Source organism: Ovis aries, chromosome 17, assembly GCF_016772045.2.
Source record: "Ovis aries strain OAR_USU_Benz2616 breed Rambouillet chromosome 17, ARS-UI_Ramb_v3.0, whole genome shotgun sequence".
In the NCBI taxonomy this organism is placed as follows: domain Eukaryota; kingdom Metazoa; phylum Chordata; class Mammalia; order Artiodactyla; family Bovidae; genus Ovis; species Ovis aries.
In genome coordinates this window covers 68,186,530-68,201,192 of record NC_056070.1, presented here as the reverse complement: position 1 = coordinate 68,201,192, position 14,663 = coordinate 68,186,530, and the positions used below count along the sequence as shown (strand labels likewise).

General features: G+C 46.9%; 2 protein-coding genes across 7 annotated transcripts in view; one reads left to right on the top strand and one right to left on the bottom strand.

Annotated features, from left to right (window-relative positions):
- Positions 1 to 4,370: 4,370 nt before the first annotated feature.
- Positions 4,371 to 13,687, bottom strand: HSCB (HscB mitochondrial iron-sulfur cluster cochaperone). Of its 3 annotated transcripts, XM_004017457.5 has the most exons (6): positions 13,414 to 13,687; positions 11,279 to 11,375; positions 10,681 to 10,770; positions 9,966 to 10,110; positions 5,917 to 5,964; positions 4,371 to 4,511 (listed from the first exon to the last, which is right to left on the bottom strand). In XM_004017457.5, exons 1-6 carry the CDS (start codon positions 13,647 to 13,649, stop codon positions 4,420 to 4,422), a joined length of 708 nt encoding a protein of 235 aa, XP_004017506.1. In that variant the 5' UTR covers positions 13,650 to 13,687; the 3' UTR covers positions 4,371 to 4,419. The 3 variants fall into 3 exon arrangements, with proteins under 3 accessions (XP_004017506.1, XP_027812486.1, XP_027812487.1); XM_027956685.3 differs by having other exon boundaries at positions 4,371 to 10,110; positions 10,676 to 10,770; XM_027956686.2 differs by lacking the exons at positions 11,279 to 11,375; positions 13,414 to 13,687 and having other exon boundaries at positions 10,676 to 10,770.
- CHEK2 (checkpoint kinase 2) overlaps positions 13,565 to 14,663 on the top strand; it is a 37,368-nt gene continuing 36,269 nt past the window's right edge. The window contains exon 1 of one of the 4 annotated variants that reach the window (XM_042234781.2): positions 13,565 to 13,674. Coding sequence is in view for 1 of the 4 variants with exons in the window: in XM_042234780.2 (XP_042090714.1) it covers positions 14,592 to 14,608 (17 nt within the window). In the remaining 3 variants the exon portion in view is untranslated. Of the gene's footprint in view, positions 13,675 to 13,906; positions 14,136 to 14,165; positions 14,609 to 14,663 lie in introns of those variants that run through there. The other 3 variants (XM_012098006.5, XM_060401293.1, XM_042234780.2) reach the window with 3 other exon arrangements.

Below are 14,663 nucleotides of genomic sequence, written 5' to 3'. Positions count from 1 at the left end.
CGTCTCCGCTTTTTAATATGCTGTCTAGGTTTGTCATAGCTTTTCTTCCAAGGAACAAGCTTCTTTTAATTTCATTGCTGCAATCACCATCTGCAGTGATTTTGGAGCCCAAGAAAATAAAGTCTGTCACGATTTCCATTTTCTCCCCCCATCTATTTGCCATGAAAAGATGGGACTGGATGCCATGATCTTAATTTATGCTGTTCATGCAAGCCATGTAGTTTATGCTGAATACCTGTTTTCTTTCTGGAAGTTGAATTTTGGCACATGCTAAACAAAGAGTGCTTACATAACCAGCACTTACGAACAACTCTAGGTACTGCGTCTGTAACAAGCCTCCCCTGCAGACAGCAGTTTCACACTTCTGTGGTCACAGCTTGTTGCTGGGGGAAGTTAGTGTGTTTTCTGTGACTTCCCTAGGAGAGGAACCTTGGATGCTTGTGCCTTGTTTTGGTGGGACTTCATCCCATGTGCTTTTTCTCTGTGCTGACTTTGGCTTTGTATCCTTCAGCTGTGATAAACTGTAGCCATGAACAGGACTATATACAGAGTTCCGTAAGTTCTCCCACTGAGTCCGTGAAGCTGAGGGTCGTCTCGGGGACACCCGACACAGGTTCTCTCTGCTTGTCTGGATCCCACTTCCCTGAAGCCTTCTTCCCTAGTTCCCACAATGAGGAAGATCATTGCCTAGGTTCAGTGAAGCTGTATCAGCAGACTTTGGAAACGGGGTCTTGGATCAAATCCTGCCTCGGCTGGCATGGTACAGGCCCTGGTACATGGCCCCTCTTGTAAAGATTGGTCAGCACCCGTGGCTGGTACTTAATCATGGCTGGTTCAACCTCCCTAAGAGCACAGGCTTTGCAGGCAGACCTGGGTTTGAATCCCTGCTCTTAATTCTCTCACTTTCTGTGATCTTGTTTCTTCATCTGTAAAATGGGTGGAATTGGGTTTAATTTGATGGAATCATGGAAAGTACTGCCCATAGTGCCTGGCACACAGTCACTGCACAGTAAATGGGAACTTTTATCATTGTTTTGGTTGTCGGTGTTGAAAGTCCTCTCCCCAAATAGACAGAAAGCATCTCACTGTTTTTTGTTACTTTCTCAGGTTCCAGCATTCTCTTACACAAACTAGGTGCTTGAAACTCTGTTGAAAGGATAATATTTCACTCTGTAGCGAAAAGCATGAGTTTGTTGCAAAATAAAAACCAAAGAAGTCATTATCACTTAAAAAATCACATTTGAGTGATTATGTGCGGTGCACTGTGCTAAACAGTTTGCACAGACAATTTATTCCATTTACTCTTTACAAGAACCGTGTGAGTGTGGTGCTGATATCTTCATCACCTTTATTGTTTTGGCCGTTGCACTGGGCATTAGAAGAAAGCCAATAGGAAGGCCGGCCACTCATACTCGTGTGGGCTTTCACCTCTACCGGGAGTTCTGAAGGAACGTACTGAATTACTGTGTAGGTGTGATTTTGTTCGTTTTTTGGCCACACCGTGGCATGTGGGATCCTGGTTCCTCGACCAGGGATCAAAACCGCACCCCCCACCCCTGCATTGAAAGCACAGTCTCAACCACTGGACCGCCAGGGAAGCCCCTATCATCACTGTTTTGAAGATGAGGAAATGAAGCTTAGCACAACTGTGGACTCATGCAAATTAGCGGCAGAGCTGGAATTCAAAACCAGGCATATTATTAACAATCTACTCAGGCTGTTGTAACGAAATACCACAGACTGGGTGTCTTAAGCAACAGAAGTTAATTTTCTCACGGTCTGGAGGCTGGAAGCCCAAGATCAAGGTTGCCATCAGGGCCAGTTTCAGTAGGTTTATAGACAGTGGGCGTCTCCCTGGCTTTCTGTTGGGGCCTTTCCCTGGGCCTAACTGTGAAAAGACTGAGCAAGGGAGCTCTCTGTTGTCTTTTCTTGTAAGAACACTCATCCTGTCAGATCAGGGCTTCACCTTTACAACCTCATCTATCCTTAATTACTTCCCTAGAGGCACCATCTCCAAATACAGCCACAGGGCAAGTAGGGCTTCAACATACAGATTTTGGGGAGCCACGTTCTGTCCATAACACCAGGTTCACCTGACACCAGGGCAAACGGTCACAAATTACTCAACCCCTTGACTTGTTCTATCATTATATTAGGAGCCACGTGGGGCTGGGAGGTAGGTGCTTAATTTCCTTCCCTCGGTCAGAAATGTTAACCCAAGTAGGACTGCTAAGCTTTCAGAGGTCTAGAAGGATCCCTCTAGAGGGCTTTGTCAGGGAACACTTGAACGGGCTTCTGGATTGAGAAGTTTGGCTATACTTGGAGTTTAGACTACAAGGTAAAGAATTTGGAAGAGAGGGGAAACCATGTCTCAGAAATAAAGTCTTCTTTTTTTTAAAAATTGCTTGCCTGGCTGCGCCCAGGTCTTAGTTGCAGCATGCAGAATATTTGGTTGTGCTATGCAAACCTGTGGTTTCGGCATGTGGGATGGTTTCCTAACTGGAAACCGAGCTCGGGCCGCCTGCATTGGAGGCGCAGGGTCTTGGCCCCTGGACCACCAAGGAAATCCCAGAAATATTCTTTTCTATCTATTCCCCTGATCAGAAATGGTTTGCTGGGAGGCCTTTCTAGCCAATGGCAATAGGTAAGGGGAAGTTTCTTTGAAGTGCTGCCAAAAATGTCATTCAAAGCAAATTCGTTGGATCTGATTTTTGTGGTCGGATAGTTTCAGTCTTGATCTTTGTTCTGAGGAAGGACAGAAAATTGTCTACAGGCATATTTCGAATATTCCTTTCATTTCCTTCTTAGCAGAAGCACCCACTCTAATCAGGACTTTGCTTGCTTTGTAATTATTTACTTACAGGACTTCCTGTGCATGTTCAGACAAGTAACTCATTCTTCTTGTAAATTATGGGGGCTTGGAGATTGTGCTGATATTCCTAAATACCATTAAGCCAGACAGCTGCTGTGGTTCATTTGCCTTTAGAAAGATCCATAAATCCTGAAACGTTAACTGAGTATAACTGGATTCACAAGATATAAATTCTTAAGACAGTGATGAGGGAAGATGCAAAAGAATGCCAGTTTTTCCTAAAAAAATTTTTTTAAAAAATTTATTTATTTGGCTATGCCAAATAGTACCATGCAGGATCTTTAGTTGCAGCATATGGGATCAGTTCCCTGACCGGGGCTTGATCCCGTGACTCCTGCCTTGGGAGTGCAGGGTCTTAGCCATTGGACCACCAGGAAATGCCTAGGAGCTGCAGTTTTAAGCTCTAGGAGTAATATTTAAACCTTGGTTCAGAACTGTGAATTTTTTTCATTTATAAACAAGCAGTTCTAAGAGTTTGAATGCTGTTTCTCAGAATTTTCTATTTTAATCTTCCTTGATCCAGAGACTTAAAAAAATGTTTTTTTTCTTCTGGAAATGAATCAAGAACTTTAAACTGAATTTCCAAAGATCGAAAAGGGGAAAGAAGCTGCTTCGGGTGACAGGAGAGCAACTGTCCAGGAATAGATTAAAAACGCTCTGCTCCGTCAAGGTGGAACTGAAAATGTGCTTGGTGTTTCATACCAGACTAATTCTTGGTAAAATTATCTATATTTCATGTAGATAAAATACATTTATTTAAGTGTGGACCAAAGAGACCCTTAGGCAGTTTGCATGGTTCCAAAATGGAATTCCCTGAGAGACATACTAACAAGACTATTTGTGAAGGTCATGCCTTTGGAAGGAAGATGTGGTTCTAGAGCAGAGGGTAGTAAACCCCTTTCCAATCTAACCCACTGCCTGCTTAGTAAATAATATGCTATAAGGGCTTCCCAGGTGGCGCTGGTGGTAAAGAACCCGCCTGCCAATACAGGAGATGTAAGAGACATGGGTTCGATCCCTGGGTCGGGAAGATCCCCTGGAGGAGGGCATGGCAACCCACTTCACTATTCTTGCCTGGAGAATCCCCATGGACAGAGGAGCCTGGCGGGCTACAGCCCATAGGGTCGCAAAGAGTCGGACACGACTGAAGCAGCTTAGTACGCAGGTAGCACGCACATGCCAGAAGGGCAGAGTCGAGTAGTTGCAACAGAGGAGGCGGTCCACAAAATCGAAAATATTTACTACTGGTCTTTTCAGGAAAAAGTCCCGTCCTCTCAAGGGCCTCAAGTTGGCCCTGTTTCCATCTCTTCATCCACTAGCCTAGCTGGGGGACATGCTATATCAAGTACCCCATGAAGAGCCGACTGCTCAAACCCTGGCTAGGCTGTGCTTCCGCTGACAAGACAAACTCTGCCGCCCGCTAGTGCCTGAGCCACAGGTTAGTTAAGATGGTCAAAGTGGTTGAAGCACCTCTGTTCTCAGTCAGCAGAGGCCAGAAGAGAAATCAGTAAGAACTTTATTTTTTAAAACTTTAAAACTAGCAACCATTAGAGGGGAATCTTCTTTAACTTAATCTTTTCTTCAACGTTTGAAAAGTATCTCATCTTTGTTAAGAGTTCCTTGGCTTTTTCAAAATTGTCTGAAATAAAGAGAAAGATTAATGTGAGAGGCTTCATTTCAAGCACGAATAAAATCACTCTACCACCCAAGGCAGCTGGATCAAAGCTGAGGGCTGGGCTCTGGAAGGTTTACTCGGTAGATCTGAGAGAGGGAGATGTTTTAACACCTGGATTGCTCTCGGGGACAGAGGACTTACAACCCAAGGGAGCAAAAGCATCCTTGTTCACAGGACTCAGACTTTAAATGAGAAGCTGATTCTTTTTCAGGATGATACCCAGTATAACTAAGTTGGTGTTTTTTTTTTTAATTAAATTTTGGCTGTGCTGGTCTTTGTTGCTGCATGGGCCTTACTTTAGTTGTGGCGAGTGGGGGCTACTCTCTAGCTGTGTTGCTTGGCCATCTCATTGATGTGGCTCCTCCTGTTGTGGAGCAGGGGCTCTAGGGCTTAGGCTCAGTAGCTGTGGTGCATGGATGCTCCGTGGCCTGTGGGATCTTCCTGGACCAGGGATCGAACCTGTGTCCCCTGCATTGGCAGGCAGATTCTTTGCCACTGGGCCACCAGGGAAGTTCCTAAGTTGTGTTTCAAGAGTCCTCCCCCCGTCATATATGGTGGTCGAAGCCTGATAAGGAATGTGGAAGCACCTGGTGCAGGGAGAGAAGGATGGAGTGGACCGCCAGGCCGCCACGTTCAGGACCGCAGTCTTGGTTCCAGACTGCTTCTACTTTCCAGGTCCTGCTCTACAACAGCTTTCATCATACTGTATGGACTCATCTCTGGGACTTTGGATTCTGAGAGGTGGCCCTAATTTCTTAGAATAACCTCCTTTTATCTGGGTTAGTATGAGATGCTTTCTCCTTCCTGCAGTGGAATGATCCCTAGGCCAAAGGGCTATTATTGTCTTATTTAAGGGGTGGCACAAGACAGGGATGGAGGGAATGGGCTGTTCTTGCTTAAAAATAGCTAGAAACAGATCTAGTCTCTTCAGCCTGAGAGCCAGGAGCAGTGAGGACTCCATATTTACAATTTAGCACAGTTGGGCCATGGGCTTCTCCTTCTGGGCTCTGCAGAAGACGGGGCTTTGCCAAATGTTGACTGTGCAGCCTTGCCCTCAGGTCAGTCTGGGTTGGCTTCAGCCCACATCCCTCACCTTATCTTCCCCTACTTGCCAAAGGGGAATGGGAGCATTTTCTTTCATCTAATCTTCAGTGGACATTTACTGGCTTGGCACACACCTGGATTCTCTAGCAAGACTGTGAATCCTTGAAGGCAGAAAAGTAGGCTCATCTCTATTCTATTGCTCCCCACATACCTGTCATAGGATGGGCATTTAATAGCTACTTATTGAACGAATGGTTATACCTCAGTATACCTCAGCTTAGAATTTCTTTCCATATTTAAGAAAGTCATGAAATGAAGGGAGTACCTCTTTCAAAAGCTCTGCTCACATCGTCAGTCAGTTCTTTCTGTTTAGCTGAAAAAGAAAACCAAGATATTAATTTTTCTAGAAGACCACCCTCTGTCATCTTGTGAATACAGCACAGCAGGGAGCTTGGATTCAAGGGTGAGGCCTCATGACCTCTGTCTCTACATGTTCACAGTGGCAGCTCCTGTTTCGTGCAGCTCTGGCTGACCCTAATCACACTGTTTTCCTACCCATGCAAGGTCTGAGGGGGCAATCACCAAAGTTCATAGAAGAATGAAAAAAGAAAAAAGGACAAGGAAATATCTTATCTCCACCAAGCACTCTGAGTTTTCCAGGTTTCAGCTAGGAGAAAAATCAACAAGCTGGGGCAAGGTGTTATAGAATCAGGCAACCACTAGCAAATCATACAGCCTCTCCTTCCCAGGTAGTGCTAGTGGTAACTCTCCTGCCAATGCAGGAGATGTAAGAGACACGGGTTCAATTCCTGGGTCGGGAAGATCCCCTGGAAAGGGAAATGGTAACCCATGCCAGTATTCTTGCCTGGAGAATCCCATGGACAGAGGAGCCTTGTGGGCAACGGTTCATGGGGTCGCAGACAGTTGGACACTGAAGTGACTTAGCACTTAGAACGTACCTGAAGAGAGAAGATGCCAGATGAAGTAAAGGAGCAGCTCTCTCACGCTTGCATTGTTTCCTCATTAGGAAATGAGGAATTTTATAAGTGCCTTTCCCAGATACAGACAGTATTAATCATTTATGGGGGTACTTGCTTTCAAAGCACTTTTAAATATATTATATCCCCATCATAGGCAATGACAGGTATTGAGAAAATGTATTGTGGTTACAGAACTGGAGAGTTGAAGAGCTCAGAACAGACCCCAAGTCACCTGACTCCTAGTTCAGTGGCTAGGAACTCACGTTTCTGGTAGCAAGGTGGTGTCGACAAAAATGAACACCGGATTAGGAGTCTGGAGGCTCTGAAGTCCTGACCCGCAAACCATCTAGCTCATGCCCTTGAACGTTCACTTTAACTGGGCCTTAGCAGGTAAGGGAGGAAATTTAGGAATTACTCTAAATGAAGGTCAGTGACCTGCTTAAAGCCAGACATTAACTATAGAGCTAAAATAACCCCCACCACTGACTAAGCACTTATCATGAGCCAGGCTCTGTATCAAGTGTTTTACACACTTTGTTGTCCAGTTGCTAAGTTGTGTCTGACTCTGCGACCTTATGGACTGCAGCATGCCAAGCTTCCCTGTCCTTCACTATCTCCTGGAGTTTGCTCAAATTCATGTCCAGTGAGTCGGTGATGCCATCAAACCATCTTATCCTCTGTTGCCCCGTTCTCCTCCTGCCCTCAATACTTCCCAGCATCAGGGTGTTTTTAACTACTTATTTAATCCTTGCAACAATGGGTACTAATATTGTCTCCATTTTACAGATGAGGAAACTGAGGCTCAGAGGGGGTGAAGGCACTTTGCTCAAGGTCACATGAAAAGTCAGTGGCAGTGTTGGGACTGAACCCAAGTCCACCTCACCCAGAGCTTCATGATCTGCCAGCCAAAGCTATGCAGCTGGGCCTTCTGACTACAAATGACGAGATTCTCTTTCTCCAACACCACACAGCTCTAGTGCTGATATACCCCCACTGGACTGCTCCCCCACCAGAACTTCTATTTTACTGCTTTTACCTTGTTATTTATTCACTCACTTGATAAATATTTATTGAGTCCTCATTACACTCCAAGTACTGTTACGTGTGCTGAGGATGTGAGCGAAGCAAAAAGCAGACACGATTTCTGCCTCCGCAGAACTTCTGGTCTAATGGGGGAGGCTGATGTGGGGCCAATAATCTCACACAGAACAATAAGGTTATAACTATTATTAGTCCTACAAAAGAGGGGTACTCTTGGCTAAAAGACATAGACAGAGGACCTCTGAGGACTTCCTGAGGAAGTGGGGACTGCCCCCAGATCTGAAGGAGGAAGAGTTAGTAGATGGGGTGGAAGAGAAGGGGATTTTGGGCAGGAGCAACAGTACCTACAAATGCCCTGGGCAGGAAGGTGGAAAGTACAGATGAAGAACTGGAAGCAGCCTGCATGGCTGGAATGGAAGGAGCAAATAGGAGGAAGCAGAGGCCCAGTTATCCAGGTCTCTTTAACCTGAAAGTGATGGGGAACCAAGGGAGCCACTTCCAAGTTTTTAAGCAAGGCCAAGGGTACTATGATTAGATTTGGGTTTCAGAAAGATAACACACATGATAGTGTAGGAATATATCAGATTGAAGGTAGAGATGGACTGGTCTGGAGATACTCCAGTCGTCCAGGTGGGAGAGAATGGCAGCTTGGGACGGGGTGGTGGCAGTGAAAATGGATGGATGGATTTGAGACACACACAGTAAGAAAGTCAGTTTTTCAAGACTTGGTGATCGACTGTCTATGGCGGGGAGGGGGAGTAAGTTGTCAAGAATGCCTACTCAGTGTTTTGGACTTGAGCAACTGCAGAGCGTCATCCACTTAGAAAGGGAATATCTCCAGAGGAATAGGTTGGTTTTGGGGGATGGAGGATGGACACTCATGGCTTCCGTGTGGGACACACTGAATTGGAATATAAAATCTCCTTGAAGGCCCAGGTCATATCCTTCTGTTCACTGCTGGGTTCTCAGTGTCCTGCACAGTGCCTGATACATAGTAGGCACACCATAAACATTTGTGAAAGTTTGTACATGCATACAATTTGAGTGAGGAACCTGGAGCCTTTTCTACTTGGCATGGTTAATTTTATGTGCCAACTTGTTTAGGCTGCAGTGCCCAGTTGTCTGGTCAAACACTAGCCTAGATGCTGCTGTGGAGGTTTTCTGTAGATGTGATTAACATTTACAGTCAGTGGGCCTCATCTAATCAGTTGGAGACAGTAAGCAAAAACTGAGTTTTCCTGAAGAGGGAATCTTCCCTCATGACTAGCATAGAAGTTCTGCCTGAGTTTCCAGCCTGCTGGTCTATCTGACATAGTTTGCATTTGCTAGCTCCTACAATCACATGAGCCGTTCCTTAAAATAAGTTTCTCTATACACACACACACACACACACACACACACACACACACACACACACAAATTGGTTCTGTTTCTCTGGAGAACCCTGACTGACACTCTATGGAATAAACTGAAAGTAAAGCGATATGGGATCATAAGAGCAAGGTTTCATTCTTTGCTCTGCTATATCTGCTGAGTGACTTTGGGTATTCCCATGGACTTCTGAGGCCTGTTTTTCTTGGCAGAGATAAGAATATCATCCAAATGATGTCATGGGTGGGAAAGAGCACTGTGGTCTACAAAACACTATCACATTCTTAGTTTAAGCCAGCTTTCCAGAGAATTAGGGATTTTGCAGGTCTAACAAAATGGGTTTCAGTATGATCAAGAAAAAAAAAAAATTCCCTGAATCACTATGAAGACCAATGTGTCCTCTTTATATCCATTTTCCACTTAACTTCTACATATACAGGGATTTCCCTGGTGGTCCAGTGGTTAAGAATCTGCCTTTGGGCTTCCCTGGTGGCTCAGATGGTAAAATATATGCCTGTAATGTGGGAGACTTGGGTTCTATCCCTGAATAGGGAAGCTCCCCTGGAGGAGGAAATGGTATTAGTATTTCCTGGTATTCTTGCCTGGAAAATCCCATGGATGGAGGAGCCTGGTGGGCTATACAGTCCATCGGGTCGCAAAGAGTTGGACACGACTGAGTGACTTAGACTCCGCTGCTGCTACTGCTAAGTTGCTTCAGTCGTGTCCAACTCTGTGCGACCCCAGAGACGGCAGCCCACCAGGCTCCCCTGTCCCTGGGATTCTCCAGGCAAGAACACTGGAGTGGGTTGCCATTTCCTTCACCAATGCATGAAAGTGAAAAGTGAAAGTGAAGTTGCTCAGTCGTGTCTGACTCCTAGCGACCCCATGGACTGCAGCCTACCAGGCTACTCCGTCCGTGGGATTTTCTTATGTGTACTCAAAATAGCAATATAATATATTTGGTACTATTTTCATCTTTTACCTCTGACAATAGATTCAATCTCTTTCACGGCAGTTTCACCTTGAGCTTCTGCAAGTTTTTCATTGATTTCCATTATTTCTGTGAGGAATTGACTATCCATCTCATAGTCTGTCCCTTCAGGAATCTCTATTCCACGGAGCTTTAGCTATTGGGGCATAAAGCAGGGAAAATTAAGTGTAATTCAAGAAATTATAGTTAGAGTCATAAATCCTACTCACCATAAATCCTTCTCACCCTTTAGAACAAAATGTCACTCACACAGAAAACTTTAAGTGTCCCAGTGATGAAATCGGGACTGAGACAGGAGTATTGGAACTCTCCTAACTGGAACTATGTGACCATAGGGGAATCATTCTTCCACTGGGGAGGTTGAACTATGTATCTGTAAAGTTTCTATTAAATCCTAAAACTCTAAGATGCTCACTTCTCTACTAGCAACAAAACAAAACAAAAATTACTCTTTCCTAAAAGCCAGTGGTACTGTCTAATTCTTTAAATTTATAGCAAATGGTAAAAAAAAAAAAAAGGCAACTGGGCAAGTAAAGTTTATAGAGATACTCAGAAAACTACATGCATGAAGCATTTTTGAGGTTAATTATGGGTCCCTAGACTAGCTAAGATCTTAAGCACTCTTCTTTTGAATACAGGGAAACAGCTCTTCCCCAGAGCAATGGGATCAGGCAGTCATGATAGAAGGGTTGGAAAATCACCTTACAAGGTATAGTCCCCTGCTCAGGGGGGCCAGAAGGGTCTTATAGGCCTCGTTGACAAGGGTCGAATGCTTCTCTGAGAAGTCCTTTTCATTCTGTAAGTGGAAATGAAGATAGTCATATTGCCATGCAAATCAGCCATCTTACATTCACAAACTGTTTCATAAAACACTGATGGGCAGGCACATAAGGAAGGAGAACTGGTGTGGGATAAGCTGTTTTAATTTTCAGACGATGGGTTTTAATTCTGCTAGGAAGTAAGGTAAAAGCTCTGAGTGTGGGACTGATCCAGGGCCTGGTTGGTTGTAATCAGGCTGCCCCAGGGCAAAGCTGGTTGTCCAGTTTTGTCCCTGGTAATCGGTAATCTCATAAATACAGGCCACTGCACCCAGGGTGCATATGTGTTTGGGTATGATTGTGCTATGTCTGTTGTGCAAAGTCGCTTCAGTCATGTCCAACTCTTCACGCCCCTATGGACTGTTGCTCACCAGGCTCCTCTGTCCCTGGGATTTTCCAGGGAAGAATACTGGAGTGGGTTGCCATGACCTCCTAGAGGGGAGCTTCCTCATCCAGGGAATGATTAGGGATGGCCAATAGGCTTACCTGAGACCTCTGGCTGAAGAAATCTGGGTGGACAAGGCGCTGTAGTTGCTGGTATCTATGCTGGAGCTTCACAGTGTCAACTCTGAAGGAGCGGTTGCTGGAAGGAAATCAGGAGATGAAACTCATGCATCAGATATTTATAGATCTGTATACCATGGGCCTGGTTCCTCTTTTTAGTGGGGACACAACAAACATGTAGACAAGAGCTATTCCAGAAAGTGGTAGGTACTGTAAAGGAAAACAGAATAGGGTCAGAGAATGGTAGATGTAGTGGACAAAGAGATGACATTTGAGCTGAGACCTAAATGATGATGAGGATTAATCAGAGATCAGAGGAAAGACACATTCAGGCACAGGGAACACACAGAGACCTTGAAGTTAGAACAAGACTGGCATGCTTGAACAACTTACAGGGTAGTGTTACTGCGACCCTTCATACGTGCTCAGTGACTGGTGGGGCCAGAGCCCAGAGTTAAGGGGCATTCCAGAATCACACTCTATTTTTCTAAGGCCCAGGTCCCTTCATTTCTGCCTCTTACTTTATTTTAAATGAATCCCCTTCGCTTTTTATTCCCAGAGCCTGCACTATCTCTTTAGCTTCGACCAAATTTGTCACCTCTCCAAACTTCTCGACTTTCCACGGTAAACAGGAAAAACACTTATTTCTCAGACCCTCCAGTTCTCACTTTTCCCTTAGATTCTGCCCACAGCCTTAAGTTTTTCCATGCTCTTACTCTCGTATTTTGGATACCACTTCTGTACTTCTTTCTTAAAAATCTCAAGCCAACTTTAAACATTCTGAACGTCAAGCTTCTATGCTCCAAAGTGAAAGTGAAAGGTGCTCTGCTGCTGCTGCTGCTAAGTCTCTACATTCGTGTCCGACTCTGTGCGACTCCATAGGACGGCAGCCCACCAGGCTCCCCCTTCCTTGGGATTCTCCAGGCAAGAACACTGGATTGGGCTGCCATTGCTTTCTCCAATGCATGAAAAGTGAAGTCGCTCAGTCGTGTCCGACTCTTAGCGACCCCAAGGACTGCAGCCCACCAGGCTCCTCCGTCCATGGGATTTTCCAGGCAAGAGTGCTGGAGTGGGGTGGGGTGCCATTGCCTTCTCCAGAAAGTCGCTCAGTCGTGTCCAACTATTTCGACCCCATGGACTACACAGTCTATGGCATTCTCTAGGCCAGAATACTGGAGTGAGTAGCTTTTCCCTTCCCCAGGGGATCTTCCTAGCCCAGGGATCCAACTCAGGTCTCCCGCATTGCAGGAAGATTCTTTACTAGCTGAGCCACAAGGGAAGCCTGTAATTAACGGATCTTCCTAAACCAGGGGTAGAACCTAGGTCTCCTGTATTGTAGGCGGATTCTTTACCAGCTGAGCCACCAGGGAAACCCAAGTATACCGGAGTGGGTAGCTTATCCCATCTCCAGCAGATCTTTTCGACCCAGGAATCGAACCGGAGTCTCCTGAATTGCAGGCAGATTCTTTACCCTGAGCTATCGCTATCAGGGAAGCCCTGAAGTGAAATGAAGTGAAGTGAACTCGCTCAGTCGTGTCCGACTCTTTGCGACCCTGTGGACTGTAGCCCACCAGGCTCCTCTGTCCATGGGATTCTCCAGGCAAGAATACTGGAGTGGGTTGCCATTTCCTTTTCCAGGGGATCTTCCTGACCCAGGGATCGAACCCAGGTCTCCTGCATTGCAGGCAGACGCTTTACCCTTTGAGCCACCAGGGAAGCCCCAGGGAAGCCCCAGGGAAGCCCCAGGGAAGCCCCAGGGAAGCCCTAGGGCCGCGCAAGTACCTTCCCCTCAAAGCCCCGCCTCTCAACTTGGCCTTCTCTCAGAACCCGCCCCTCCATGGCTGCCTTCAAACTTCAGTTTCCCCTAACCACTCCCCGCCTATCTACTCCAAGACTCACTCTCGTCTTCACCCCCTTAAAGCGTCCTCGCTCAGGCCAGCCCCTTAATTTCCTCCCCAGCCACATCCCACGCACCCTTCTCGACCAGGCTCCACCCCCAGTCCGGTCCTCCAGGGCTCCGCCAACCAGTGTGACTGGTCCAGCCTTCCTCCTCCCCTAGCCTGACCCGCCCTCCACTCTCGCACGTCCAGACGCGTTTCAGGAAACGGCCTCCATACCAGTCCATGAGGCTGAAGTAATCTCGAGTCGGGTCAGGTGGCTGCAGCGCGCGGCACTGAGGGCAGAAGAACCGGTCCCCCCGCGGTGGGCCCCCTGCGCCGCCACAGTTCCAACATCGTGGGGAGCTGCTTCCTGCCAGGGACGCAGCATTGCAGTTTAGCAGTCTTCTCCCGAGCACCCCTGTCGGCCACCACCCCGACAGCCGGAGCAAGGTCCCGGTCCTTCCGGCCCACATCGGGCCGGCAGCCTGCCTCGCCGAGGTCACCTGAGACTGACCACACTCGTGCTAGTGATTGGCTGGGGAACTGGGCGGGGGGCGGGACGACCCGGGGGAAACCTGGGTTCTGAGTCTCACTCTGCAGCTTAAACTACAACTCCCAGAAAGCATTGAAGCTGCGGGCAGCCACATCCGCTGCTTCTCATTGGTCCAGCGGGAGCGGAGGGGTGTTTTGATTGGTGGAGGGTGGAGTTTGTATCTGCGGGTTTAGCGCCACTCCGCTGGCTGCGGCTGCTCTGGGTTGTACTCTTCCAGAGGGGCTCACGCGGTGAGTCATAGTGGGGAGCTTCTTTTGGGTATTTAGGGGTTCGAATCCTGTCCTCAGGGTGTTATTGCGAGCTGAATCTCCCGAGCCTTCATCTTGTCCTGTGTATGAGCTCGGGAAGGCGCGAGGGAGAGGAATGCGTGGGCGACTCTCTTCCTCCTTTGTAGACAAACCTCGAGGTGAATTTCACTTCCCTTGTTATTTACAAGCAGAAACTGGCCCAGAAGTACGGGATAAGAAAGAACCAAGTTGTGCTCTTCAGAATCAGAGCCAAGCTGCTCTGCAGATTGTTTTAAAGGTGTTAGTAATTATTTTCATGAAAGTGAAAGTGAAGTCGCTCAGTCGTGTCCGACTCTTTGCGACCCCATGAACTGTAGCCTATCAGGCTCCTCCGTCCATGGGATTTTCCAGGCAAGAGTGCTGGAGTGGATTGCCATATCTTTCTCCAGGGGATCTTCCCGACCCAGGAATCGAACCCGGGTCTCCCGCATTGCAGGCAGACGCTTTACCGTCTGAGCCACCAGGGAAGCCCAATTATTATCCTAGTTTGGTTCAATCTGAAAAATGCCTATTGAGAACCCATTCTCAATAGGCTCTGCTGGAACTGGCAGCAGCACACTGACTTGTGTAAGAAGATGCTTCGAGAGTGTCCGTAAGGAAGTGTGGGGGATTGGGTGGCAAAGGGAGGGGAGGGGGGCCACCAGTTT

Excerpts from the sequence above, each read along its gene's own strand:
- HSCB (XM_004017457.5), bottom strand. The coding sequence starts at position 13,649 with ATGTGGGCCGGAAGGACCGGGACCTTGCTCCGGCTGTCGGGGTGGTGG. Across the intron at positions 11,376-13,413 it reads TACTTCAGCCTCATGGACTG|CAACCGCTCCTTCAGAGTTG; the intron begins GTATGGAGGCCG and ends ATTTCCTTCCAG. Across the intron at positions 10,771-11,278 it reads TCTTCAGCCAGAGGTCTCAG|AATGAAAAGGACTTCTCAGA; the intron begins GTAAGCCTATTG and ends TTCCACTTACAG.